Source organism: Gallus gallus, chromosome 5 (assembly GCF_016699485.2).
Source record: "Gallus gallus isolate bGalGal1 chromosome 5, bGalGal1.mat.broiler.GRCg7b, whole genome shotgun sequence".
Taxonomy (NCBI): domain Eukaryota; kingdom Metazoa; phylum Chordata; class Aves; order Galliformes; family Phasianidae; genus Gallus; species Gallus gallus.
In genome coordinates this window covers 18,631,765-18,657,166 of record NC_052536.1, presented here as the reverse complement: position 1 = coordinate 18,657,166, position 25,402 = coordinate 18,631,765, and the positions used below count along the sequence as shown (strand labels likewise).

The window sequence follows — 25,402 nt, the reverse complement described above, 5'->3', positions numbered from 1 at the left end:
TTGCAACCCTTCTCTTCTTTCACCTCAAACTCAGAGCCTGCCAGCTCTAAAAACTAAGTGCTGAGGGTGCAATGAAGACAGGCAAGCAAACCAGATATCACCAGCCTGCTCAGGCATGACCTGTGTACACACACCACCCCCATGAAGCATTTTCTTCAGAGTCCTGACCAAAACCACCTGCCCTCCAAAGCAATTCAGCTCCCAGCAGACCGCTCCTGCTGTGAGGAAGAATGACTGTCACAAAGCAAAACTGATGGCCTTGAGCCTTGTCTGCTGTCATTCACATACAACTCTTGCCAGATTCTAGAGGAGAACAGTTGGGCTGCTTGTCAATGTGCAGCTTCCTAGTCAGTAATGATCTACAGTGTGGGAGAGGTGGGAGCTTTAAGGTGGTGGTGGAAAGAAAGGAAACGTCCTTACGGGAGATCCCTGAAGCGTCTGTTACCATTTATTCAGGAGAGCTGGAGCTGAGAGTCAATCTTGAGAGCATAAGAAGGTGCCAGGCTCTTTCTCTGTGAGTGGAGCTCCAGGTAGGAACAAAGCTGAAATGATTACAGCTTCAGAAGGGTATCAGCAGGGTCACAGAGAGAAGGGTGGCTTTCCACCACAACTGACACTGCTCGCACTGAGGTGCTAGTCAGAGCAGGTTTCTAATGTCAGTCACTTGGCATGAGGCCTGCATGGAATTATTCACCAGCAACAACACCTTTCTGCCCCAAGGACTATGGTGGCAGCACCCAGCATCCTGCTCTAGGACCTCAGGTACCCAATGTGGCCATCAACAGGCTCATGGTGCCCACGATCCCAGCCTGCAGAGAGCTTTGAAGTCAGAAAGGAGCCAGAGCAGGAGGCTGGGGCTCCTAAAACATGAATGTGGAGGCATGTTCTCTCCTTGCAGTGTGACCTGACACACACAGGCAGATATTTCAAACCCACTGCCAAAGTCATTTACTTGAAAGTCCTGCTCATAAGAAGAAATAAAAGAATTCTCCTGAGTAGTCTGAGCCACAGCCTTCAGAATTCCCTCATCTCATTCCCTTCCTATGAGGACACAGCTGTTCCAGAAACATTTTGACAGCCAATGTCCTTATGCTTTTGGCTAAAGTTAGTATCTGTAGGCTTATGTGTTAGGCATTAGCCATCTCTGGGCTGCTATGCCAAGCTGCAGAGGGATGATGTCTGAGAAGAGCCATCTGAATCTTCCCCCACATCAGATCTTCTCTGGCAACAAACCCTGTGAGAACCTGGGGCACCTTCACCTGTGCATGTGCACTGGGGTAGGAAGAGATAAGTGGTGTCAGAGATTTATGAACTCAGAGCTCAAGGGCCTAGACTAGAAAATAAGCCATGAGTGAAAGTGACAGATTTTCTAAGTCTGAACTCTGAAAAGCTCCTTATTCACAGGGCAAAGTGAAAGATTCAAAACAGGCTAATTCCAGAAATATGAAAGGGGAATGCTGTTGATTCAGCAGGTGGCCAAACAGAAAGGAAACTCCTTAAAAGACTGAGGGCAATGCTCTGATGTGCAAAGGGCATCCTGCTACCCACAGTAACTGCTAGGCTGCTTGCAGGTTATTCCCCATAACTTCAGTGCTTCATGCTCAGCACAGAGCTCTCTGCTCCCACATTGGCTCCATCACCTCAGTGCAAAACAACACTGCTGAGAGCAATGTGTAGGATTATGTAATGGTATAGTTATTTAATGTTGATTTCTGCACAAAGCTGGGTCAGTTTACCGGTAAATTTAGTAGCAGTATCAGGAGATAACAGCTCTTTTCCTAGCTCTGCCACTCACTCACTATTTGCCTTCTGCTAAATCACATATTTCTGTGCCACAGCTTCCTCAGTGAAATGCAGACATTTAAAATTCAGAAATACAAAGACTATAAACTTTATGAACAGCTATATAACAATACTCAGGTAGGCAGACTCGCCCTCACAATGGAAGTTGGGACAAGAAAAAGATTTTGCTGAAATCAGAGGCTCTTAGGCACCCCCCAAAAACAGAACCTGATGGGAGTCATCACTATTGATGTCGGCAGGGCTGCCCACGAACAGAAACTGCAAGATTCTGTGACCTGAATAATATTAGAATGGTTTTGTATTTGTAAATTTACTTCTCAAAGCAATTTGTGTTTTCTGCTGGAAATTTTAAGAAAAGTGTATTTACTTAATCAGTGGAAAAAAAAATAATCGCTTCTAATTTCACATCCTCTGTGTCTTATTCTCCCTTCAGGAACAACATCCTGGGGCTGTGATTTCTAGGGCTGCCATGTTCTCTGGCTCCAGTGCACCTTGCCAGCCAGACTGCTGTGGAGCCAGAAATCCGTAAAGCTCAGTGTCCAAAATCCTAATGCTAAGGTTCCCTGTGTATCTCCTCTCTGGCGACAGGGCAGCTGTGGCCTTTATCAGCATGCTAGGTCACGGTACCATTCCCAGGAGGAAAGAATGGCAGTCAGGCTTCCTCCCGACAAAATACCAAATGCTGTTCATGCTTTCTCTGGCAGTTATTAGTCTGGTTTTGTCTATGATTGTGGCAGTGTGTGTCCCAGAGCAGGTCTGTAGCTGCCTTGCAGCAGAAGACACTTGGCAGGGAACCAAGGTGCTCTACACTCCAATTCATCACCAAGTGCAGAAACGTGGCCACTTTCAGAGTTTGGCCTCCAGTGAGCCTGCCAACAAACCTTGTGTGAAAGCAGTACTACAAGTGAATAGAAATTTATTCCCCCAAACCACTAGAAGATAAAATGTGCTATATACATTAGCACACATCAGCCTGAAATCTAAACTTTGACTTGGGAATATGCAACAAAATCAATGTATTTAGCAGCATTAAAAAAGCCCTCTGACAAACCTATGAAATTACTAGCTCTTCCACCCAGCCTTCCAGGGAGGACAGAAATGGAGATGTAAACCTTGCATTAGTAACAGCAATGAGAAATGAGATTTATTTCAGGTATGCAATCTTTTATTGAATAAGATGTGCAAAATTTAGAGATAATGTATGATTTATGTGAGAGGGTATGTATTATTTAATGAGGAAGTGGGCGAGAGGAAGGCAGCCTTAAAAATAGTGTTCATTTAATGAAAGGATCCTGGGACAAGAGCAAATGATACAACTACCAGGCAATATTTGAAGGACACTGAAGAGAGAAAAATGTAGCCTCAGAAATCATCTAATTTATCTCACTGGTGATGAAATGAGCACAAAAACTAGATCTAAATGGTAGATAATTCAGATGTGATGAATGTCTCCTAGTTATAATTGAAAGGCAAGAGGAAATTGCACTGTTTTTATTAATAATGGAACATTTACTTAAAAATTCAAGAACTTCCTGTTCCTCTAGTCTAGTTCTTCTCAGACTGCAGAAAGTTATCTATAAAACGTGAAACCATTTTTATATTTCATATGGGACAGAAAGTTTTGTTTTCCAGGACACAAAGTAAGAAACAAGAAAGGTAATGAGTTATACTGGGAACTGGTGAGTTATTACACAGACACTTGAGGCAGTTCTGCTTCTTATTCTCCTAACAGCAGTTGTCACAGTTCAGCATTTCTGCTGAAGTTATCTCTAGCCACCAAGTTCTACACCTTTCTACTTTACTTTCTTATGAGTGGTACAGAGCTCTATCAGGCCACTTGTTGTCTTATACACTGCAACAGTGAGAAAAACCAATGTAATGAAATGGTGATAGAGGAGGTGTAAAAAACAAAGGAACAAGCACAATAGAAAGGTGTTACAAAGAAAAAGTACTCACCCATCCCCACAGTCTCTGAAGATCCAGGCTCACAATAGAAGCTCCGCAAAAGAGGGATCTCCAATTAGAAATCCTTCCCCAGGGGCAGCCAGCCCTTAAATGAGGTCTAAGAGAGGTGCAGCCAGGCTCCACCCCTTCTGGTCACACAGCTGCATTGCCTTCACCTGTGCTCCCAGAGCTGACCGGGTACTTCCCCAGGTGCTCAATCAGTGGTTCATCAGTGACTCAGCAGTGTGTCACTGAAGTGACAAGGGTTGTCTATATGACTGTATGGATTAATTATGGAACTTTGTTGTTCAGGAACAACACTGTAACAAAGCATGGAAAAATTAGAATTAAAGAAGTCTCTGAGCTCGTAGTGGGTTTGGTAGTGTCAGCCTTTTCTCTCCAAAATCTATTCCTTTTTTTTTTTTTTTTTTTTTTTTTTTGGCTGGATTTTCTGCTTTCAAATGCTGAGATACATCGTTTCTATTTACATCTTACTGTTCCATTCAAGCACTTGTCAAGGAGGCTTTTATAGAGTTTTTCTTAATTATTCCGTTCTTAATTTTATCCTGCTTAAACATACCTCTTTGTCTTTCTTCAGACCCTTTAGATGTTTTGCTGCATCCTTCCTGGTCTTAGCTCTTAGGTTATTGCAATTTTTAGTTTTGCATGACCAGAGTAATCATTTTTAGCTCCAAATCTCAAGTTAATTTTCTCTTGACATTAGTTTCACCTTCCCCCGAATTTTCTCAGACTTTTCCCACAGTTCTAGATATAAAGACCCCAGAATCCGTATAGGTGTGATGGCACTATGGCATAAAGAACGGGATCAGCTTACATGCAGTTTCTGAGTTCCTCAGACATTTTTGGTAGACCTTTCATGAAATCTCTTTCATACTTGGCTGTCCATTGCCATCTGGTAGAGTAATTTTTCAGCCAAACTGAAGGGGGAAGAAAACTATAGAGCTCAAATTCAAAGCAGCAGAGGCAGATACGAGAGCAACTGCGTGTGGCTTTCAGGCCAGATAATATAGCTGAAAATGTAGCTCAGCTGTGGTATGGAGATGCAGGGAACATCTCAGGATTCAAAACCATATTAAACTTGTAGAGAGAAAGAATGAGCTTAAATAACTATCCAAATAGAATATAAAATGATTACCTGTGCCTCCAGTGGCACAGTTCACAGACTGGGACAGACCACAGGGAATCCTGTGTTACGAGAACAGACAACCAGCAGATAGAGGCATGGGCAACAGCAGTACCATGTCTGTTAACAATACTTGGCTTTTTTGCAATCAGAGTAACCCCACAGTGATTCTGTGACATGAGTGGATATGAACAAATGCTTATAATGTCCCTGTGAGGAAAGGGTGTTCTCTTTTGATAGATCCAGCAAATGAAGCAACTTACCCGTGACCGCAGTTTTATAGCTATGATTAGATCTCATGACCTTCTGCCTCCATATCCTCTACTCTAGGCCATAGTTCCTAAATGCATCTGTGTACAAAATGCTGAATTTATCTCATAAGTAAAACCAGAGTTGTTCCAGCTGGGTAACGTTGGCACAGAGAAACTCTAAAGAAAGTCTGGCAAGTAGAGTAAATCACAAGGGCTAGAAACGGAATATCTTAATCACTTAGAAGACAGAACAAGAACAAATACTCACAGTTTCTGGGTTAAAAGTAAGTGTAGCTTGGGTAAGTTTTTTCCAGGATGGACCTAGAATACAAAAGCACCAAGAGATTTGTTTGGCAGAGCTGCACTAGAATAGAAGCAGAACCTTTATTTCTGATAAAAAGGAGTACTCCAAGTGGCATACAGATGTTTCTAATAATCTTTCTTTCATTTGACAAGCTGAGAGTGACTTTACACTGAAAAAGAGAAATAGAAATGTGGTGCAATGAACTGATGTCCAGAGAGAGATATGAAGAAGTGACTGGGAATACAAAGATCGTGACCGGAATGACGAGCTTTCTGAGGATTTAAAATCTATGCTCCTATTATTTCCCTTTCATTTATGTATGTGCCTGTGTATACACATATATATGAGTGAATATATTTCATATGAAAAGTATCATGTGCTAGGAATGATTTTTGTTGAATTTTGTCATTCTTCTGCAGAAGATGATACTGATGCAGATCACTTGCAGCTAAGAGAAAATGCTGAGCTCCTTTAACTGGATGTGTTTTGATTCAGAGTAGCCAGACAGAGCCTCTCTCTAATGCTTACATGTTAGTTTTTCTTTCCAAGGCTTGTGCTTAGTAGTGCACAAATGTCTCTGCCAAATCATTGTTTGATGTCTGTAGTAATCTGTAAAATGAGAGGAGTTTCTGTGGTGCCTTGTTCTTGGGAGTAGTACTGCTTTAGAACAGTTACTCACTCAAGAATCTCTTCTGTATGTGAATAATTGAATCGTCCGTGCTCCATTATAAATAGATGCAGTCATGTGTGTTCTGAGTAAGGATTACAGGCCTGAGGCCTTAGAAAAGTTTTTCCTCTGCAAATGTAAAGATCACAATTTGGCTGTAAGCAACATTCTTTGTGTGTCCAGATCCAGTAGCTACAAGGCAAAACACAAAAAGAAGTCAAACTGAAAACATACAGCAGAGATGATCTTGGTAGCATTCATCTATCTATCTTCAATAGAGAGCTGCAGCTTCTGGGTAAAAAGCCCGTATGCATAACTACATCTTGCACAGAATCCCTTCTTCTGCAGTTTTCCACAGTGAATGGCCAGGCAAAGTCAGAGACACTCAAAGAGATGGGCAACTGTGTATACATCGGAGCCTGTATTTCCTACATTTAATTTTTTATTTCTCCATTAATGCAGAAAATTGGTACTGAAAAGTGATTTGGAGAAGGGCGTTCTTTGTCTCTGATAATGGAGAAAATAGAGCATCAAATGAAGCTATCAGGTAGCAGGCTGAAAACCAAACTTATGAAGGCAGTGCATTTTTCACACTACGCTTACTCTGTAGGACTCATTGCCACAGCATATGACACAAAGTATGTAGCTGACTTTGGAAAACACAAATTGACATTAAAAAAAATCCCCAGAGTATGTTATGCCAAAGATACCACTGTATTTTGAGCCTCAAATTGCTAAATGTTCTCAGAGAAATCTTGCTTAGGATGTTTTAATATTTGCTACTTGCAGTAGATAAATACACCATTGTCTTTTGGTATTTTCCCAGTAGAGCAACCCTGTGGAAAGGATAAATATCACAGTTTGGTAAATATGAAGGTACTTTTTTAATGTCGTTATGGTAATGTTTGATCTATACAAATAACAGTGCTTTTCCATTTCAGTGAGGTTATCTCTAGAAGTATATAAACTTGAAAAGAAGAATTTGAAAATTTGAAAGAATTTCAATATAAGTCTTTTAAGAACCTAAGTTTTCTGTTGACCATGCGTGGTACTTAATTCAAAGTCTCCCTTTAGGAGAAAGGACAGTATTTTAAGCAAGTGAAAGCTGTAGCAGTACAACACACACTTATGCATATGATCATTTCACACATTCAAGTAATCCCACTGAACTGAATGGGTCTAGGGATGTTTTGAAAAGTTACGTATATGTAAGTGTGTGTAGAACTGAGGCTTAAACAACTCTCTGAAATGTTTGTAATTTTGTCTTGTAAGTTTTACTCCTGCCCATTTTAATTGGTATTTCTATGTTCTAAAGAATCATCCTAACACAGTCCTGTTTTTGTAATAAAGTGGATTTTTTTGAAATATCTGAACTGTCAGTGGTGATGTGTAGGACTCCAGGTGCTCCCGCTCATGGTACTGTGGAAGGAGATGACTTTAAATACGGGGCCCAGGTTTACTTCAAGTGCAACGCAGGTTACAGCTTAAAAGGCAGCCGTGTTGCCTACTGTCAGCTCGATGGGATTTGGTCAACACATCATCCTGAATGTGGTAAGGTCACTTTAAGTTTTGATTCTTATCAAATGTTTCGGCCATTGTATTCACATTAAGCTAGAATATGCAAATCTCACTTGAAATTTGGTAGCTCCATGGCTTAGGATGATGTTCTTTTGTCATCCCACCTTTAAGAAGCAGTAGAAATTCTCATTTTACTCTGCTGAAGCGCAAGTCCTCAAGACTTACTAATAAAAAGGTCTAGCTGAAATCAAATGACTGAAAAATAATCTCCTCAAAGGCATATATCCTCCTTACGCACAAATAAAATTTCTAGAACCAAAATCAAATGAGGGACTTTGTGCATCAATGAATAGCTACTTCCATTGCTATGTATCTCTGCTATCTTCTCTGCAGAAGTGTGGTGCTCTCTGTGGAGTGACTGGGGCTTACTACATGAAGAATAGACTCTTATGTCAACAGCATTCCTATCCCACGCAAAAACTATTAAAAGAGAAACTCCAATTCATTCTTGCTGTGCAAGTTTGCATGCCTATGGCAGATCTACCATTCATATTGATTCATCAGTAAAATCCCAAGCCCCATCTTCCTATCCAAAGAGACTAATTTTATTTGAGCTGTTTCATACTGCACAGTTTTATTTCCATATTCCAGAACACTTCATATCAATTTGAATAGTACTTTCACAAGTGTGCAATGGCAAGCAATGCAAATTTTGTGGAGAGTGTTGTGAAAGAGCTGTATATAAGTTCATCTGACAAACAAGCAAAGGCATTCTTCTATCTAAAGAGAACACACCTCCAATTGCAATAAATGCAGTAGGTTCCTGCTTCATGATGTCTCTGGCTAAAGATCTAGTGAAACATCTGTCTTTATACTTGGCTGTTACTGAAGTGTTGGTGGTGTGATTTGGGTCTCTCCTTCCCATATGTTTTCTCATTATTTTTAGTCCATCAGAAAAATCATAACCTTGAGCTGATGGCAGAAGAGAATTATGATTCAAGTTAGTGAGCATGATGAAATAAGAGAAGGCTTTCATTGACTCACTTGGTCAAGCTTAGGTACATTTGGAAACATACGCTCTGCTTATCACAAGATGCCTCTAGGCTAAATATCACTACAGAAATTGGCTTGCAAATAAAGCGTTATACTGTGGGTGATTCCTGCAGTCTTTAGCTGCTGTCAAGTTACAAGTCATCTATGGTTCACATGGCCTGTGAAGTACACAGGAGGAAGACAGATCCAAATGAAAAGGAGATGAGAATCATAGCATCACAGAATCACATGATCGTAGAATCATAGAAATGCTTGGGTTGGAAGAGACCTCAAGGATCATCAAGTTCCACCCCCCCTGCCACAGGCAGGGTTGCCAGTCACTAGATCAAGTACTAGATCAGATTGTCCAGGGCCCTATCCAACCTGGCCTTGAGCAGCTCCAAGGACGGCACATCCACAGCCTCTCTGGGCAATCTGTTCCAGCACCTCACCACTCTCTCAGTAAAAAACTCCCCCTTGGCATCTAAATTCCCCCTGAAATGAGGCTTGGCTTTTCCCTTTCTCTTGGCTTAGAAGTAGTCCAGCTCTCCTCGTTTTTTTCAGTATGACTTGTGGAAAAGTATTTAAGTACATATATAACCTTCAGCATATACTAAATTCCAGTGTTGTTAAATAAAGTGCTGAAAAATATGATTTATTTGAATTATCTACTTCATGTTAAGAGCAGATGCCCTTCACTGAACCTTGTACTGCCACAGTTCACTACGTGCTTACATGCTTTGTTGAGCTGGGCCAAAAATTTAAGTTTACTGTGAGAAAAATAAACAAAAACAGCAAATAAAAAGAAGAGAAAAATATTGAGAAGATGGAAGTAAAAGAGGTTTTATATGCAGTATGCCTATGAATTTGCACATTAAACATTTAGTATCAGTAAAAATATATATATGTTCTCTTTAAATTCCTTTATTTTCCTGGATTATTGGGATCTCTCTGTCAGTGCTAAGAGACCAAAATGCAACCAAACATAAAAGCAAAATTTAGTAGTCTAGTTTTATTATCCAAGACCAGTGAAGTACTGAAAGTGTAGAAATGGGAAAAGGATGCCAAGGGCTTGTTTTGTGCAAATAGCTTAAGTGCATACTTTTATGTCCCTGAATTACTCCTGTTAATGACAATGGGATGTTAACATCACGTAAAGTCAAGGTTCATCTTCAGAATTGTCAGCCAAGTTTTAGGGACTTCTAAAGGATTTGAGAATTTTATGCTTTCAACAAAGACAAAATGTGTATCATTAACACACGTCTGTATTATCATTGCTTCTTTAGTATTTGATTTTTTTCAAAGACTGATGGGTCATATGGGACAGATGGGTCATGGGGAGGCATCTTTAATGAAGCATGTATTGTATTGCAACATCTGAATGTAATGGGTGAAAATAACGCTGTGAACTTGATAAAATGGTTACTGTTCTTCCCCCTGTTGTTAGTTCTAGATGAAAAAAGCTGCTCAGATCCTGGTGGCCCACTCAATGGCTACAGAAGAGTAGTGGAAGACACTGGGCTCTTGAATGGACGCTATGCAAAAATTGGCACAGTCATTGCTTTCTTTTGTAACAACTCCTATGTTCTTAGCGGGAATGAACAGAGGACCTGCCAAGACAATGGAGAATGGTCAGGGAAACAGCCAATCTGTATTAAAGGTAGTTTACAATCTTTTAAAAAATTATTTATTTATTTTTTTACAACAACTTATAAAAGCTGCTATTTTTTTTTTTACTAGATTTTGTTTTATGTATTTTACACTGGCCGGAGAATCATTTTTTCTAAGAATAAACTTTCTAACTGACACCTGATACTGATATTGGTAGCTTGCCAGCTCTTACTGGCTGCTAAACTCAGCCAGAGAAGATGCCAGTTATTCTAGCAGATGTTTCCATCTTTAAAGGTGGAGGGGAATATTCCCCTAGACCCTTATTACCCTCTTTATAGGATGAAATTTGTGTAAGATCATTATCAACAATCAGCAGGGAATTGAAGTAGAAAGAAATAACTGCCTCATCAGAGTTCACGTGATAAGAAACAGCTCTCCTTTAACAACCCTTTTAAGTCAGTGGGACCAGTCCTGAGTGTAAAAGTTTATAAGACCAAGCTTGCAGATTGCAACCTTGAATGTCTGGTTTAGAAAATCACTTGAGGATGTGCTTAAACCACCTGCATTCATCAAAAACATTGAAACACATCTTTAAATACTTTGCTAGAAAGAGAATTATGCTGTTGACCTGGGGCTACTGTAAGCATGTCTGGAACCCTGAATGGATGAAGGGATTTGGGCTGGGGAACTGCCAAATTCATTTTCCCAAAGCATTTTTGGAAACATATTCTAATGGATATATATATATATATATTTTTGTTAACTGAAGTAATGATAATATAAGGAAATACATCTGTCCCCTTGGGAATTTGCTTTATTCTGTTATTTTAGATGGAAATACTCTCTCCCTGAAGCACATAATCATCTCCATTTGTGGAAAGCTTCCTTATTGATGTTAACTTTGATAATGACATAAAGGTTAACACATACAGTAACCACAAAGAGCAAGATTCTGTTAAATCCCGCAGAAATGAATGCTTAACATACAGATGAAATACATCCTGCAAGATTCCGTTTCTTCTGCTCTGTGCAGCAGGAGGGAAATCCCAGCAGAGTTATCTGAAGTGATGAAGTTGAATATTTTACCCTGGTCTTAAAGCAAATTAACGGAATATGCAAAATTAGAAATCCTCAGTTGTGCTTCTATTATTTTCTGCATATTCAGGCATATTCAGGTAACTCTCTGGGCATCCTCAGATTCTGAGTCCCCAGCTCCTCCCAGATGGAGCACATGCAAACAGGCTTTCAGATGTCTGTAATATCTTGCAGCCTTTCTCCACGCGCTGACTCACTGGCATTAGCTCTGTGTGGCTACACAGATGGAAGTGAAACATTTTCTCTATAATTCTATTATTGCAAAAGTTTGTTCAGGTTCATAACCATCAGCTGTGGCAGTGTAATTCTGGCATTCAGATACACTGGCAGACAAATCTTCCATAGTTGACAGTGCACAGTGCAGAATATGCTTATTTGCTCCCCTGTTTGTAAATGGGATAGATCTAGAGACCTGTGGGATAACATTTTTCTAAAGCTTTATGTTTTAGGGCGTATTCTTATTTTAATGCATATAACTTGCTGCCTCTTTTCTTAACCCAGTCCCCTCTTGCTATTGAGAGGAAGGGGTGGAAATGAGTATGAGCCATAACGTTTGAGCTGTGAATGTGGAAAAGTACCGTGAAACATTATATTTTTTCTAGCCTGCAGAGAGCCAAAGATCTCTGACCTGGTGAGACAGAAAGTGCTGCCAATGCAGGTTCAGTCAAGGTGAGAATGAAATACCTCAACTACAGTTTTAAGAAAAATGTGATTGCCTTTCCCTCCTTTTCACCCTATGTGTCTTAGCCTGATTGAGCAACCAGTCCTGTGAAGTGCTCCATGTGAACTCCACTGATAACCAAGCAATGCGAGCTGCTGGGAAGGGAGGTCTGATCGAGCGCAGGTTTGCAAGCTGCAGGAGGCAATCAGAAGGAAAAGCACGGTTAGAAGTGTGCGAAGTACTGGACCATGCCAGAATTAGGCTTGCAAGCTTGTAACAGACTACAGGAACAGTCTGAGGAACAGTTCCCTGCAGCTAATAATGTGTCTTAAAATATGAAAATGTGTCACCTTAGAAAAGAAATGAGTGGGGAGAGCTCAAGGAGAGAAAGGGCAATGTAATCTGACTCACATTTCATCACCCAAAGCAATATAGCACAACTGATATTGATACAAAGTTGGCTTTGGGATGAGCACTGGGAAGAGGAGGAAGCAAGGTAGGAAGAGAGGAAGGAAAAGAAAGTTTGGACCCAGTAGCAGATGCCTGAAGAAGACTTTAGCAACAAGGCAAGCACGCACTTCCCCCAAATAGTCTCCCAGTCTCCAGCTGTCTATAGTGTATGAGTTGAAGAGATGTTCCTGAGACAACATCGGGAGGATTTCAGAGCCATCAAGAGATTTTTCTTCCTTCAATTTCTTGATTCACTTTTGAACACAGGTCTTTTTATTGTAGACATTTCTGATATTAATGCAAGCTGTATCAGAGTGCATCCATTCTCCCATCAGCATGGCATCATGATGGCATCTCATGTATGTGAACTGGTTTTATGCCTTGATGTATGTTCTGCACTTCATAGATAAGGCCAAGTGTGGATAATGCAACGTTGCAGGGTCACACGTGAGATGGGAATGGAACCAGGCAGACTTCATGTGACCACAGCAGCTCCCATCCTTCTTCCAAAGTACAAGAAGCTTGTGGTTGCTCTTGCTCTTAATAACTTTACTTCCCCTGAGTGCTGCCTACTCATGGATTCTGTATGATGGAGGCAGTCTCTCTTGGACTAAAAATGGAATCTCTATGTGAAAAAGCATTCTTATGGCTTTTTCTGGATATGGGCAATAATGGAAATAGCAAGGGAAATGAATTTATTGCTTAATTTTTCAGATGTAAATAGGTTTTTGTGTACAAATGTGCTTTTAACTGTTAGAGCAAGGGATATGTCCTAAGTGATGAAGATTTAAGTATTACTGTCATCAAGCTTATGGTCCATATCCAGGCTGATGCATCTATTTATTTCTTTAATTATATGTCGTGTTTCAGCTAATCAGTACAGTTTCAAAATGGAAGCTTACTGATTATTGCAATTATGAAATCTCTGTGGTGAGGTAATTATCTCTGTTAATTGCTAAGTCAAGCAACTTTATCAACATGATTTAATCTGAATCAATTCCTAATACCGCCTATTAAAATGTTCACTAGAGAAAAGATGTGCCTAACTCCTCTCTAGTGAGAATTAATTATGGTAACACCAACTTCTAGTGTAATTTTTCTGTTTAAAACCAGAGTATTTCAGATCTTTTGTGAAAAAACTATTCCACATTCAGAGGCAACTGGATATAACCCAGAAACTGTAAAATGAAAAAAAAAAAAGAGATACAAGTAGTTATAAAGCAGTTATACAAGTTATAAACATATGCACATATAGAAATAAAATAGCTGGATTGTAAATGGGAATATTGCTAAACGACGTTGGAAAGATATTTTGCCCTACTCTTTCACAAACTGCTCATGCTTTTAAATGACACTTAACACTGCTAGTGATGAAGCTATGGAAATGATCGCTTTTATCGGGTTTTTATTATGACCTTGTGTTCTTTGTTCGTTGAAACAGGGAAACACCTTTGCATCAGCTTTACTCATCTGCATTCAGCAAGCAAAAGCTTGAAATATACCCAACCAAGAAGCCAGCACTGCCATTTGGAGACCTGCCCCCAGGGTACCAGCATCTGCACACACAACTTCAGTATGAATGCATTTCTCCTTTCTACCGCCGCTTGGGTAGCAGCAGGAGGACTTGTCTGAAGACAGGAAAATGGAGTGGAAGGGCCCCTGTGTGTATTCCAAGTGAGTCTCCAGGGGAAAAAAATGCACACGTCTCCTGGCAGATGGGGCAACAAGCTGTGTATTCACAAGATTGTGTATCTTAGATAATTAGGGAATCCCAACAGTGTAGACTGTGCATGCTTGCAGGTGGGAGATAGCAGCAATGAAGCCTAGAGGATAGACAGCTCTTTTTGTCCACCGGTAGAACTTTTGTAGGTGATGGCAAAGGGATCAAGCTTTTGGCAATGTAATTTGCCACCAATTTTTCTACTCTTTCATCAAGCAAAGGTGGAATGTGGTTCCCTCATGATTTGAAAATGTGCTCCTACTATCACTTCTCCTGTATTATTATTGCAAATATGATTTTGATTTCATCTCTGCTTTGGTACGCTGCTTATATTGAGCTTTAAGGAATAGAATGGAGGGCCTGCATTTTAAAGAGGCTCTTCCCTTAACACAGTCTGCTAAGGAAGGGTTGATAAAGCGTCAGCAAACGTTTCCAAATGCAAGAAATTTTACCCCAGGTCTGACCCATAGTGATATATTCCTAGGACAGGGCACACCTTTTGCTTTGGATAGGTATTGATTTATGTGTATCTAGTTTAAAGTTTTGCTGCAAGACAAGTCTATTCTCATAGGCTTGAACTCAGCTATGATAAGACTGGTTCTAGAGCGGCACAACTACTCTGTGACTGCCTGGAATAGTTTTAGTACCCTGCTGGCTTTTATTATTAGCAAGAATCAAGGGTGTTCTTTCTATTTATTTATATAGTTTTCTCATTAGAGTGCAGTTTGATAGAGTTATCTTTAAAATTCACCTACTCAAGTGCTAATTCTACATTTCTACTTCAGCCAGGAATTCAGAGAATAACAAGAAAAACAAAAGTGTTTTTTTTTTTTTTTTAAGCTATATAAAATGCTCTTATATTAGAATTTTGCAGGTTGGAGATAGAGGCTTATTAGAAAGCTGTCTCTTATGCTAACAGTTGCAGCTTGGTTCATTCTAGTACATCCTATGCAAGAAGTGAGAGTGACATTTGGTTTCTTTGGTGGGGAAGAGGCATCGCCTCATTCTTGTTTCATGTTTCCTCAGTCTGCGGAAAAGCAGAAAACATCACTCTTCAGAAGGCTGTGACCTCTACCAGGTGGCCATGGCAAGCAGCAATCTATCGGACGGCCAATGGGGTGAAGGAGAACAGTCTCAAAAAAGGAGCCTGGATCCTCATCTGCAGCGGGGCGCTGGTGAACGAGCGCACCGTAGTGGTGGCAGCTCACTGCGTCACTGACCTGGGCAAGACCATCGTGCTCAAGACAGCAGAGCTCAAGGTGGTTCTGGGGAAATTCTACAGAGATGATGACAGGGATGAAAAGACCATCCAGAACCTGCGGGTGAGTAAGTCTGCTGGGAGCAGAAAGTGATGAGCACTGACAGATGCTGATCACATTCATCTCGTACAGGGAGAACAAAATTATCCTTTGGGCAATGCATTGTTTTACATGCTGTTCTTTGAGATGCGTATCTAGAGAATCAATTGACAGAGCTGTCACGGCACAAGAGGGGACATGCTGCAGTACATAAAATTCCCCTGGCACTGTCCAACTAGCATGCTTCCCTCCTAACACAGCTCACTAAGAAAATAACTCAGGTTCCTTGGGCCATGACATCTTGAGTGGTATTGCCAGAAAAAGAAAAAGAAAAGAGATGTCAGTTTCTGTCAAAAGCCATTAGCATAATTTATGAAAGAAACACTTGTGCTCTAGATTGTGGTTTGACACCTTTAAAACATTTCATACCTCTGTCCCAAGGTTATCTATCTTTAAACTCAATAGAAGTTTGTATCTGAATTCAATTCCAAAAATAGCTCCTCAAGCTTGCCAGAGTGGTTTGTTATTTCAAGCAAAACTACAGAGGTAGAAATCAAAATGAAGAGAAATACAGCAATTTTGGCTGTGTTTCTTCTTCTGGAGTGGGGGTTAACTAATGGATTTTATCCAAGAAATCATTGTTAATTTGATTCCCATCATTCCCTTTTATTGTTTTCATTCTCTAATCTCAGCTTTTTCAGACCATCCTAATTACATTATTTTTTAGACAATATTTCTTATTAGGAATCCTCTTCCTTCTTCTAGTGTTTCATAAAAGTAGCTGGCATTAATTATTTGGCCCCAACACTGTATTACTGAATCACAGAATCACAGAACTATAGGTGTTGGAAGGGACCTCTGGAGATCATTAAGTCCAACCTCCTGCTAAAGCAGGTTCCCTGCAGTAGGTTGCACAGGAACTGGCCATTAACTCCCCATTTTGCTGGAAATGTCTTTGACCATATTCCATTAGGAGGAGTTTCAAGCAGTAGAAACTGGCTTGAAAACCAAGCCACCAAACGTGTTCTTAACAGAAGATGCTTGATCTCTTTGCATGTTCCATGTTTGGACTAGATGGCCTTCAGAGGTCTCTTCCAGCTGTAAGGATTCTGTGATTCTATGATTCTCATTTGAGCAAGCTGTAAGGTAAAAGAACTCTTTGGGAGTGGAGAGGAGAGGTGAGGAATGCAAACTACAGTGTAAAAGTGTGGAAATAGTGCTGCTAATTTGCCATTGCTATTAACGCTATAATTCTTCCTGCTCTGTTTTCTCCCCAGATTTCTGCCATCATAGTGCATCCCAATTACGACCCCATATTACTTGATTCTGACATAGCTATCATAAAACTTTTGGACAAAGCCAGAATCAGCAGTCGTGTTCAACCCATTTGCTTGGCATCTTCTCATGACTTGACTTCACCCACAGAGGATTTAAAAATAACGGTTACTGGCTGGAAGGTATTGGCTGATATTAAAGATCCTGGATACAAGAATGACACAATCCGCATGGGAGCCGTTCAGATGGTGGACTCACTGTTGTGTGAGCAACAGTATGAGGATAATGGGATACAGGTCAGCATCACTGACAGCATGTTCTGTGCCAAACAGGACCACGCAGCCTTCTCGAATATCTGCCCTGCTGAGACTGGTGGGATTGCAGCCATAACTTTACCAGGAAAAGCATCTCCTGAGCTGAGGTGGCACCTGATGGGATTAGTGAGCTGGGGTTATGATAAAACTTGCAGCCTAGAACTCTACAGCGGTTACACCAAAGCGATTCCTTTCAAAGACTGGATTGAAAAGAACCTGAAATAAAAAGCTGTGTCCGGAAATAGCATTTTATAATTATCATGATATTTCTCACAGTCTCTGCTGCTTTAGGCTTTTTATCCCAGTGATGAGCCGCGCCTGGGATAAGGTTAAGGCAGACACCCTGGTAATTCGTCCTAGGATCAGACGCTCCATCAGGCTACTCTCAATTCATGACTAAATGTCATAGCGCATGGGAAGTTTTGCCATTTTTTACCTGTCTCCCCTGGTGGGAGGGTGACGCCCTGCTCCTGAGTCTGATGTACAGATACAGGACAGCAAATTGTGACTGAAATAAATCTGTAGTGTGGAGTCCCCAAGAGAAGTCACTGGCAAGCCTCTCCCAAAGGTCAGTCTGACTGACAGGAGTAGGAGGTTGCAAAGAGTAGCCTGAATTCATTATGATGGATGAGCTTGTTAAGGTATGTGCTATCTCTATTGCCACAGTACAATGTAATCTTTTTCCCTCCAAAGTACTTTACAAGTTTAAATAAACCATGGTTTGTTATTTTAACCTACATACCCACGTCTGACATTATTTAAATTCCTTATTTTACCTGAGTCACACCCCAGGGACTCTCTATTGCCCTTGTCTGCTGCGTGTGACTCTCACTGAGGCTGAACACAATTCAGTTACTGCATAAATAACAAGGACCTTCTTTCCTTCATACACCCAATGATGCTATTGTTGTACATGAACCACTGCAATGAAATGTACTCAGAGAGTTATCTCCCACCTTATATTCTGAATGGATGAAAACCTGAAACACTTTTCAAAACATTTTCCCACGTGGATTATTTCAAGGATCTCTAAAAACCAGCACAGGTTCTGGTTTCCATCTGCTCACTTAGTCCTGTGGCAAAATAACTCACCTGAAGTGCAACAAGGTAAAGAATTACGGCCAGGTGTCACGCTGAGCAGAGGCTTTTCCTTTCTGGACTTTCTGACATCAAAGCGTGAGATTGTCCTGTTGGGTATGTTGTCCAGTGGAGAGACTTTGGTTCCCTCATGGTTCTTAACCACTTCTCTCTCACTAAATTATTTTCCCTACTTCAGTTATAAATGAAAATGGAAGATGAAAAAGTTGAGGAAGGCGGACAGAGGAATGCCTCTCATCATAGCTAATTCATCTGCAACACCCTGGAATTTGTAGAACCTGCATTGTCCAAGCCAGGTCACAGCAACAGTTGGATGGGAAGATCTGATGAAAGAATTTAGCACCCCCCATCCAAAGACTTGGATCCTGAAGTCACATTCTGCCAAGCCCATGGCATGGCTGTGGCTCTTAGAAGCTGAGGAGTCAGTTTCCAACTCCCATTTCTCTGATGCTGTTGAAATCTTGTTCAGTTTCTCCGTGCTCTGTAGTTCCCATCCACTTTTGAATCTGCAAATTATTGCTAAATGGGCAACTGGTACAGAGGAATGTTCCACATAATTCCTTTTTGCCTTCCTGGGCAGAAGAACTGAATGCTTTTGGACTTTCCTTATTTTCACTGGCGATAGGACCAGGTTTTAGTTAAGGGCTTAGTTTAAGCCCTTTAATTTAAGGGCTATAACCAAAGGGAATTACTTTATGGTTTTTGTCTATCTCCTACTGCCAAAGAGGTGCTTGGCTTACAAACTGTATGGCAACAAAAATTCTGAATTCAGTACGAAAAATCAGATGTGTTTCACTCCTCCACTGGGAGGAAGAAATTCCAGTGAACGTATGGTACTCCCCCTTACAGAAGGGAGTTGAGGAAATTAGGTGACAGTTCTGGAGGAGGGCAAACTTGCAAAAGTTCAAGATACTGTTTTTTTTTCCTAACACTGCAACAGAGAACAACATGAAAGAAGGAGGAAGGAATATAACTGTTTATTGGAGCACGGCTTGCCTACTGAGAGCTCTTCCATGATTGCATTAAATAAGAGTTTTGACACCGTAATGGCAATGGAGAAATCGTGAGGGTCTGTGAGCTGATGCTTCTCTCAGCTGTGGCACCGTACCCGCCCTGCTCTGCCTCACGTTGCTCTTTGCTGCTGCAGCTGAGAAGAACGGGCCCTGAAGGTTTCTTCCTCTGTGATATATCCAGGAGAGAGCTAGGCACGCTGAACTGCAGAAGTCTGCCTTAATTCCAGTCCGAGCTCTCACTCCTCTCCTTTTACTGTGAGCATTTACAGTGGGCATTTACTGATCCTCCAGCTCTGCCTCAGCGCCGTCCCCGTTTGGTTTCAGTCACTACAGAGCTGGCAACAAATAGCTGAGAGGTGCTGGTTGGGCAGCAACACCATAACACCATCGCTGTTCACTGGCTGTGTACCACCACAAAGTTTATTCTTCTGAAACTCTGTGGGATGAAAGTCACTGTGTGTGAAGGCTTACCGCGGGAGGAGGTTGCTACAGCTGTGCCTGCACCTCTTTCAAAGGTCAAGGACTTATTTTTAAGATGCCCAACTACCTCAAGCACCTCCTTTCAGACAGGTGAGGACCTCTACATCGGCTGGGAAGGGCTTCAAGCAGCGCCGCAGGGACGGCAGCCTCACAAACCTCCCCCCGTTCCCCTTTCCCGCTCAGGGTCCGGCCGCCCTCAGGCCGACCCCGCGCCCCTCAGCCCGGCGCAGCGCGCGGGACCACCGGAGCACCGCGGGGCCGCCCGTGCAGGTGGGGCTGCGCCGCCGCCGCCTGCCCGTCAGGGGGCAGCACCGCGTCGCCGCCGGCCCGGGCCCCGGGCGCTCTCCGCGCGTCCCCCGGCGGGCGGCCACGAGACCCGCCGGGCACGGGCGGGTTACTCGGCGGCGGGGCACGGGGCCGGGGCGCGGCGGAGAGGCATTGGGCTCGGGACGCGGCTGCCGGGCCGCGGTGGCGGGCGAGCGGGGAGCGAGAGGCGGCGGGAGGCGGCCCGGCCCGCTCCTGCCCGGGGGTCCCGGCGGGCCCTGGCGGCGGATGCTCGGGCAGCGCAGGGCGGCGCGGCGCCGAGCGGAGCGGAGCGGGGCAGGTAGTGAGCCGTGGAGGGTGGCCCTCCCCCTGCCAGGGGCTCGCTGCCCCCTCCCCTTTCCTTTCTGTCCTTTGAGCGAGAGGTTGGGGGGATTTATAGGAGTACCGGCGGCCGGTGATGTCAGCCCTTGCCTAAAATAGAGAGGGATAGACGGCAAATCCACAGCTAGAAGGCTAAACCTTCCAATCCTGCCTCAGCCAGCGCCACGCCGATGTGAAGTCACCCCCACCTCTCGGCGGGCACACACACACGCACACACACACACGCACACACACGCGCGCGCACACGCGCACACCCCGCGGCGAGAGGCGGCCGGCGGGACCGCAGCGGTGCCAGCGGCTCCTCGCCCCGCCAGGCCCGGCCGGAGCGCTCGGCGGGCGGGAGGTGGCGGTGGCGGGGCGGGAGGCGCCGAGCGGAGCCGCCGGTCCCCGCCTGGCGCGGCCCCGAGGATTACCAGGAACCGCGCGCCGCTTCCCTGAGGCGAGAGAGGGACACCCGCGGAACCGCTGCCGTTCAGCCCCGCTGCCCGGGCTGCCGAGGAGACAGGGGGGCTCTCGGGACCATGGCGTCGACGGAAGGGTGAGGGGAGCGCCGCTGCGGAGGGAGGGACGGGGGCGCGGGTGGTCCCGCATTGTGCGTCTGCGGCGGCCGCGTGTCGGCCGTGTCATTGTTAACCCTCGGCCCCGCCGCCGGGCAGCGAGGAGCGGACGGCCGCGTTCGGGAGGGAGAGGAAGAATGGGAATTCGCGTACGAGCCTCTGGAGAGGTTTTGGCTTTTCTCCCGTCGCTTCTTTCTTTCAGCCCCGGAGGGTAAATGAGCATAGAGCACCTGCCGGAGCGCTGCCTGGGGAGCCGGCCGGGCGCGAGGAACGCGGGGTGCGGGGCGGCTCCACGCCGTAACCGCGGCCCGTGCTCCGGGACCGGGCGGGAGCTGTCCCTGCCCGGCCCTGGGGAAGGCAGCGCGCAGATCCAACTTCTGCAGGAGTTTTGCAATTCGGGACGTTTGTGCCAAACGCGTTGCAGCGCGAGCGGGGGAGATGCTGGGAAGGGCGAAGGGTTATACAAGAGGCTTTGAGGAGAGGCACGGAGCCCGGTTGGACAGCGGCCCTGAGACGGAGACCTGTCCCCATCCCCGTCCGTATTCCCGCCCGTGTCCGTGTCCCACGACAGGGGATCAAGAGGATCCGCTGTGGAGTCCTTACTTTGCAGGTAGCGGGAGAGGAAAGAAAAGGCTCCCCTGATCTCTGGTTGCCCTCTTCTAATACAGGCTAGCATTAGGCTGCGTCTGGTGTGAGCCTCCCCTTTATCCCTGGATGTTGTCAGGTTGTATCAGCGTGATCTGCTCTGGATGGGACTCTCTGAGGACAGGGCGCGAGAGCAAGCTCTGTTTGTATGGCTGGTGTGGCTCTTGGGCACAGAGACGGAGGGGATTTACCAGCACATGGCTGGGGCGTGTGCGCACAGGTGTCCCATCACTTACACAGCCAAAGGGACACACTCCATGCAGAGCAGCTGGCCCGGAGCAGAGTAGCATAGGAGTGCCAGTGCTGGTTCTTCAAGAACAGGACAGGCCCCAGGGCTGGAGCCTCGAGGAGGAGGTTGGGAAGTAGTCTGCATCCCATGGCTGTGGCTTTGCATCCTTCTACTTCCTTACCTGACCCCTCTCTGCTTGGCGCACTCCAGCTGCCCACCATTCCATCCCAAAGAGGGAGGCTGTGAGGACCCTCTGGGGGTTTGCTGTGCCACAGTTTAATGGGAAGAGACCTAAAGAGAGGGGGCTGTGGCAGGGGGTCTGCCACCATAGGGGGTAACGTATACAGAAGGAGAAACGCACTTTAGAGAAGCTGACTGAGCAGGTGGCTAAAGGAGATGGGAGCACCAGAAGTGGAGAGGCTTCCATAGATGTGTGATATTGCTGTCCTTATCAGACAGAGCTAAATGGTCAACAAGACAAAGGGAACATAAAGTTTAGGCCTTGTTTCCAAACTTCTTAGGAAACTCACTGAGACTAAGACAGGCCAACCGACACTTTTCCCTGGTGCCTTTCAACTGGTGCCCAATTGTAGCTGAGAGAAACCAGTGGAGTGGGATGTGCGTCTCTTGTCAATCCCTTTGTGCTGCTGAGAACCTGAATTGTCATCTTTCCCCCCCTCAGGTGAGAAGCTGAGGAGAGAAATAAGCTTTACGTACTCTGGCATTAAGGCCGGCGAGCTCAGGCATCGTAAGGACCATCAGGGAAACAAATTCGGGACCACCCGGGCTGTTCGAGGAAGGCTTTCCATCGACGCCGGTGCAGTGGAAAAGAGGCAGGTGGCAGAGAGTGCCCATTGCTGTGCGCAGCGCGGTGTGTCTCAGGCACACACAGGTACATGGAGAGACCCCTGTGAGAGGTGGGACGGGCTGTGTGTGTGCTGGCACAGTGTCCGGCGCTCTGTGGTGCTCAGGCAGTGTTAAGTGAGGTTGGTAGTACCTACAGTCACTATTTTGTTGGGATAGAACAACTTCAACCGCAGTCAGTTTTGTGATGCCTTATTTTCTCCTCTAACGGTGCAGTTTACATGAAATCTCCAGACTGGAGGTGTCAGGGATGTGATAGGGCACGTGGCAAATGGTAAGGCCCCCATGTACACGCAGAGGAAGGCAAATCTATATTACATTCATGAAAAGCAGTGGTTACTCAGAACCAGGATTTACTAGGAAAGATTTTCTTGTCTGTACCTTTCCATTTTTTTTTCCTTTTAATACTTAATTTAAGGAAAGTTACCTGTGTATAGAAATTTGCTGCCCAAAACTTCCTGTTCCAAGAAAGAAAATGTGGACAACGGGAAACTTCAATCACCTGAAAATGAGAAGGGGAACATCCCCTGATACGGCAGGGTCAGGCCTGTGGGGCCGTGGATCTGCTTTGCTGCAGTTCCAGCTGCTGGCATTTTCTCACACTGAGGAACGCGCTTACCTTGACTGCAAGGTCCTCCTGCCACAGAATGCCCTGGTACCCATCTCATGTAGCTGGATGGACTTCAGGTGTTTAGCTGGTGCTAGAAGGTTCAAGGAAGAAGGGCTGAAAGCAACTGTTGGTGCTGTTTGGAGTTGCTTGTTTTCATGCTCACTCTCTAAGCATCCCCCCCCTCTGCCACAGTCACCTTCCCTGGTGACTTCTTATGGACTTGCAATGCAGTCCAGAGACCCAGCAACATCTGTTCACATTCTCAGTTGTGCACATTGCGTAGTGTGCAGGTAGAACCTCTGGAGGCTGACTGGTTCCACCTGAAGGTGGCAGAGCTTTTTAGCCTTTCCTTTGCTTTTACAGGATCTAAGAGGACATAAAGATTAAATGAGATGGATGCTGCCTGCATACCTTGCTTCCCCCTGGGTTATGGATCTCACCTCTCTCTTCAGTGTAACTGTTTCAAAAAAAAAAATAGTGCAGCACATGGCTACAGGTTTTTAAAAACACATTTGCATAACTTAGAGGTTTTAGATGTTAAATTAGCTTGTGATTTAATCATCAGATATCGAGCCCTAAGTGTTAAAGCCATTTCCTTGTTACCCACTCAAGTGGGTAAGAAGGGTCGGGTTGGATATCAGGAAAAGTTTCTTCAACAGAGGCTAGAGGGCATAGAACAGGCTTCTCAGAGCTGCTGGTGTTCAAGAAGAGTGCGGAAATGGGGTCTGATTTTTACATGGTCCTACGTGGAGCGAGGAGTTGTAATCAGTGACCCTTGTGGGTCCCTTCCAACTTGGGATATTCTATGATTCTCTGAATGATGATATTTTAGTACTCTAAAAGTCTAGCAACAGTTTTGTATTTCGTGTACTTTTTAAGAGTGCGTGTTTTGGGGCATGAAGTTTGAATGTGTTCCTTTAAGAATGCAGCCACTAGGAGACACTGTCACTGCATCTATGGCCGTAAATTAGGGAGGCCGCAGGTGTCTGGGTGCTGAGATCAGCCCCATGGATCGGTAACCCTCCAGGGCATGGCTGGGAACTACTTGGGCAGCAGCTTGTCCTGCTGTGGGCATTTGAGTGCAAGAACCTTGTTTCAGAGAGGCACGGGCACCTCAATCCCTTTGGTTAGAGTGCCAGAGAACAGTCCAGGACAGGTTGGTGTAAATAGCAGAGGTGTTACCTTTATAGGTAGTGGTACCTGTATGGCAGGTGTGTGTGTGTGTGTGTGTGTGTGTGTGTGTGTGTGTGTGTGTGTGTGTGGGCACAGACTCTGCTACAGAATAAATATAGTGGAGGGGAGCAGGACTCTGCAAACATCACCGTGTTTGCAAATACAGGAGTCTCTGGGTAACTGCTTAGCATCGTGATTTGATTAGCGAAGCAGATGTAAGTGCTTCACAATTTTATGTACACTTAATGTAAATGGTGTTTTTGTAATATGCAGTAGCTTGGAGGCAGAGTTCCCATTCTGTTTGGCGTCACAAACGTGGTGTGTGCAATCTACAGACATCCCTCTCTTTACATTTGCCATTATTGTTAACTCAGTTAAGAGGGGAAAAAACAACAACAACAAACAATAAAGCAGTGGTCTGTTCCTCCTCTCACAGCTTGACTGTTCCTACTTTCTTCTACTGATGCTCTTTCTTTAACTCAGGTTTCACTGTCTCTGAAGTGACAGTTCCACAGGCAGGTATACAGTCTGTGCCACCCCTCCACCACACAACATGAATTCAGTCCTGTAATGCTATAGTGGGATGATAATAGCAGGGTAGCAAAGTCTTTTGCTACAGCAAATAAGAATGAGCCCAAATACAGCAGCCACAGAAATGAAGGAAGAGAGTTGCTTACCTTTGGAAGGTCTCAGGTGGGTAGGGATCTCCAGCAAGAGATGCTCTCACCTCCACCACCAGCCCTTAAATGAGGTCTGGGAAGGGGTGGATCCTGGCTCCACTCCTTCCAGTCACTCAGGTGTATTGTGTTACATGCACCTGAACTCCCCTGGGTTGGCCCTGCTTTCCCACCAGGTGCTCAATCACTACTTCAGACTGTGACTTAGCATTTCTACTACAAGTCCAGATCAGATGATTCCATGATTAAATTTATCATGATTCAATTTATTTATTTATCATGATTCCATTTATTTTCTTCAAAATTAGCCACAACATATTGTAT

The 25,402-nt window shown here is 44.2% G+C and overlaps 2 protein-coding genes and 1 long non-coding RNA gene across 12 annotated transcripts in view; 2 read left to right on the top strand and 1 right to left on the bottom strand.

Moving 5' to 3' along the window:
- The window catches only part of PAMR1 (peptidase domain containing associated with muscle regeneration 1), a 53,266-nt gene extending 35,442 nt beyond the window's left edge, over positions 1 to 17,824 (top strand). The window contains exons 7-12 of one of the 2 annotated variants that reach the window (XM_421084.8): positions 7,494 to 7,664; positions 10,111 to 10,323; positions 11,972 to 12,038; positions 13,922 to 14,154; positions 15,227 to 15,522; positions 16,776 to 17,824. In XM_421084.8, coding sequence (XP_421084.5) covers positions 7,494 to 7,664; positions 10,111 to 10,323; positions 11,972 to 12,038; positions 13,922 to 14,154; positions 15,227 to 15,522; positions 16,776 to 17,312 — 1,517 coding nt within the window. In that variant the 3' untranslated portion in view covers positions 17,313 to 17,824. Of the gene's footprint in view, positions 1 to 7,463; positions 7,665 to 10,110; positions 10,324 to 11,971; positions 12,039 to 13,921; positions 14,155 to 15,226; positions 15,523 to 16,775 lie in introns of both variants that reach the window. The other variant, XM_040701802.2, reaches the window with a different exon arrangement.
- A 1,826-nt stretch (positions 17,825 to 19,650) lies between these two features.
- The window catches only part of SLC1A2 (solute carrier family 1 member 2), an 84,482-nt gene continuing 78,730 nt past the window's right edge, over positions 19,651 to 25,402 (top strand). For 2 of the 7 annotated variants that reach the window (NM_001397144.1, NM_001012899.2), the window contains exons 1-2: positions 20,760 to 20,861; positions 22,437 to 22,646. Coding sequence is in view for 3 of the 7 variants with exons in the window: in XM_046941659.1 (XP_046797615.1) it covers positions 21,319 to 21,490; positions 22,437 to 22,587 (323 nt within the window). In the remaining 4 variants the exon portion in view is untranslated. Of the gene's footprint in view, positions 19,769 to 20,404; positions 20,862 to 20,980; positions 21,491 to 22,436; positions 22,647 to 25,402 lie in introns of those variants that run through there. The other 5 variants (XM_040700888.2, XM_046941660.1, XM_046941659.1 and 2 more) reach the window with 5 other exon arrangements.
- On the bottom strand, positions 21,448 to 25,120 carry LOC107053461. 3 transcript variants are annotated; one of them, XR_006939454.1, is made up of 4 exons: positions 25,079 to 25,120; positions 23,238 to 23,319; positions 22,756 to 23,120; positions 21,448 to 22,662 (listed from the first exon to the last, which is right to left on the bottom strand). It is a non-coding gene; the product is annotated as an uncharacterized LOC107053461 (long non-coding RNA). The 3 variants fall into 3 exon arrangements; XR_006939455.1 differs by having other exon boundaries at positions 21,448 to 22,927; positions 23,046 to 23,120; XR_001466711.4 differs by having other exon boundaries at positions 21,448 to 23,120.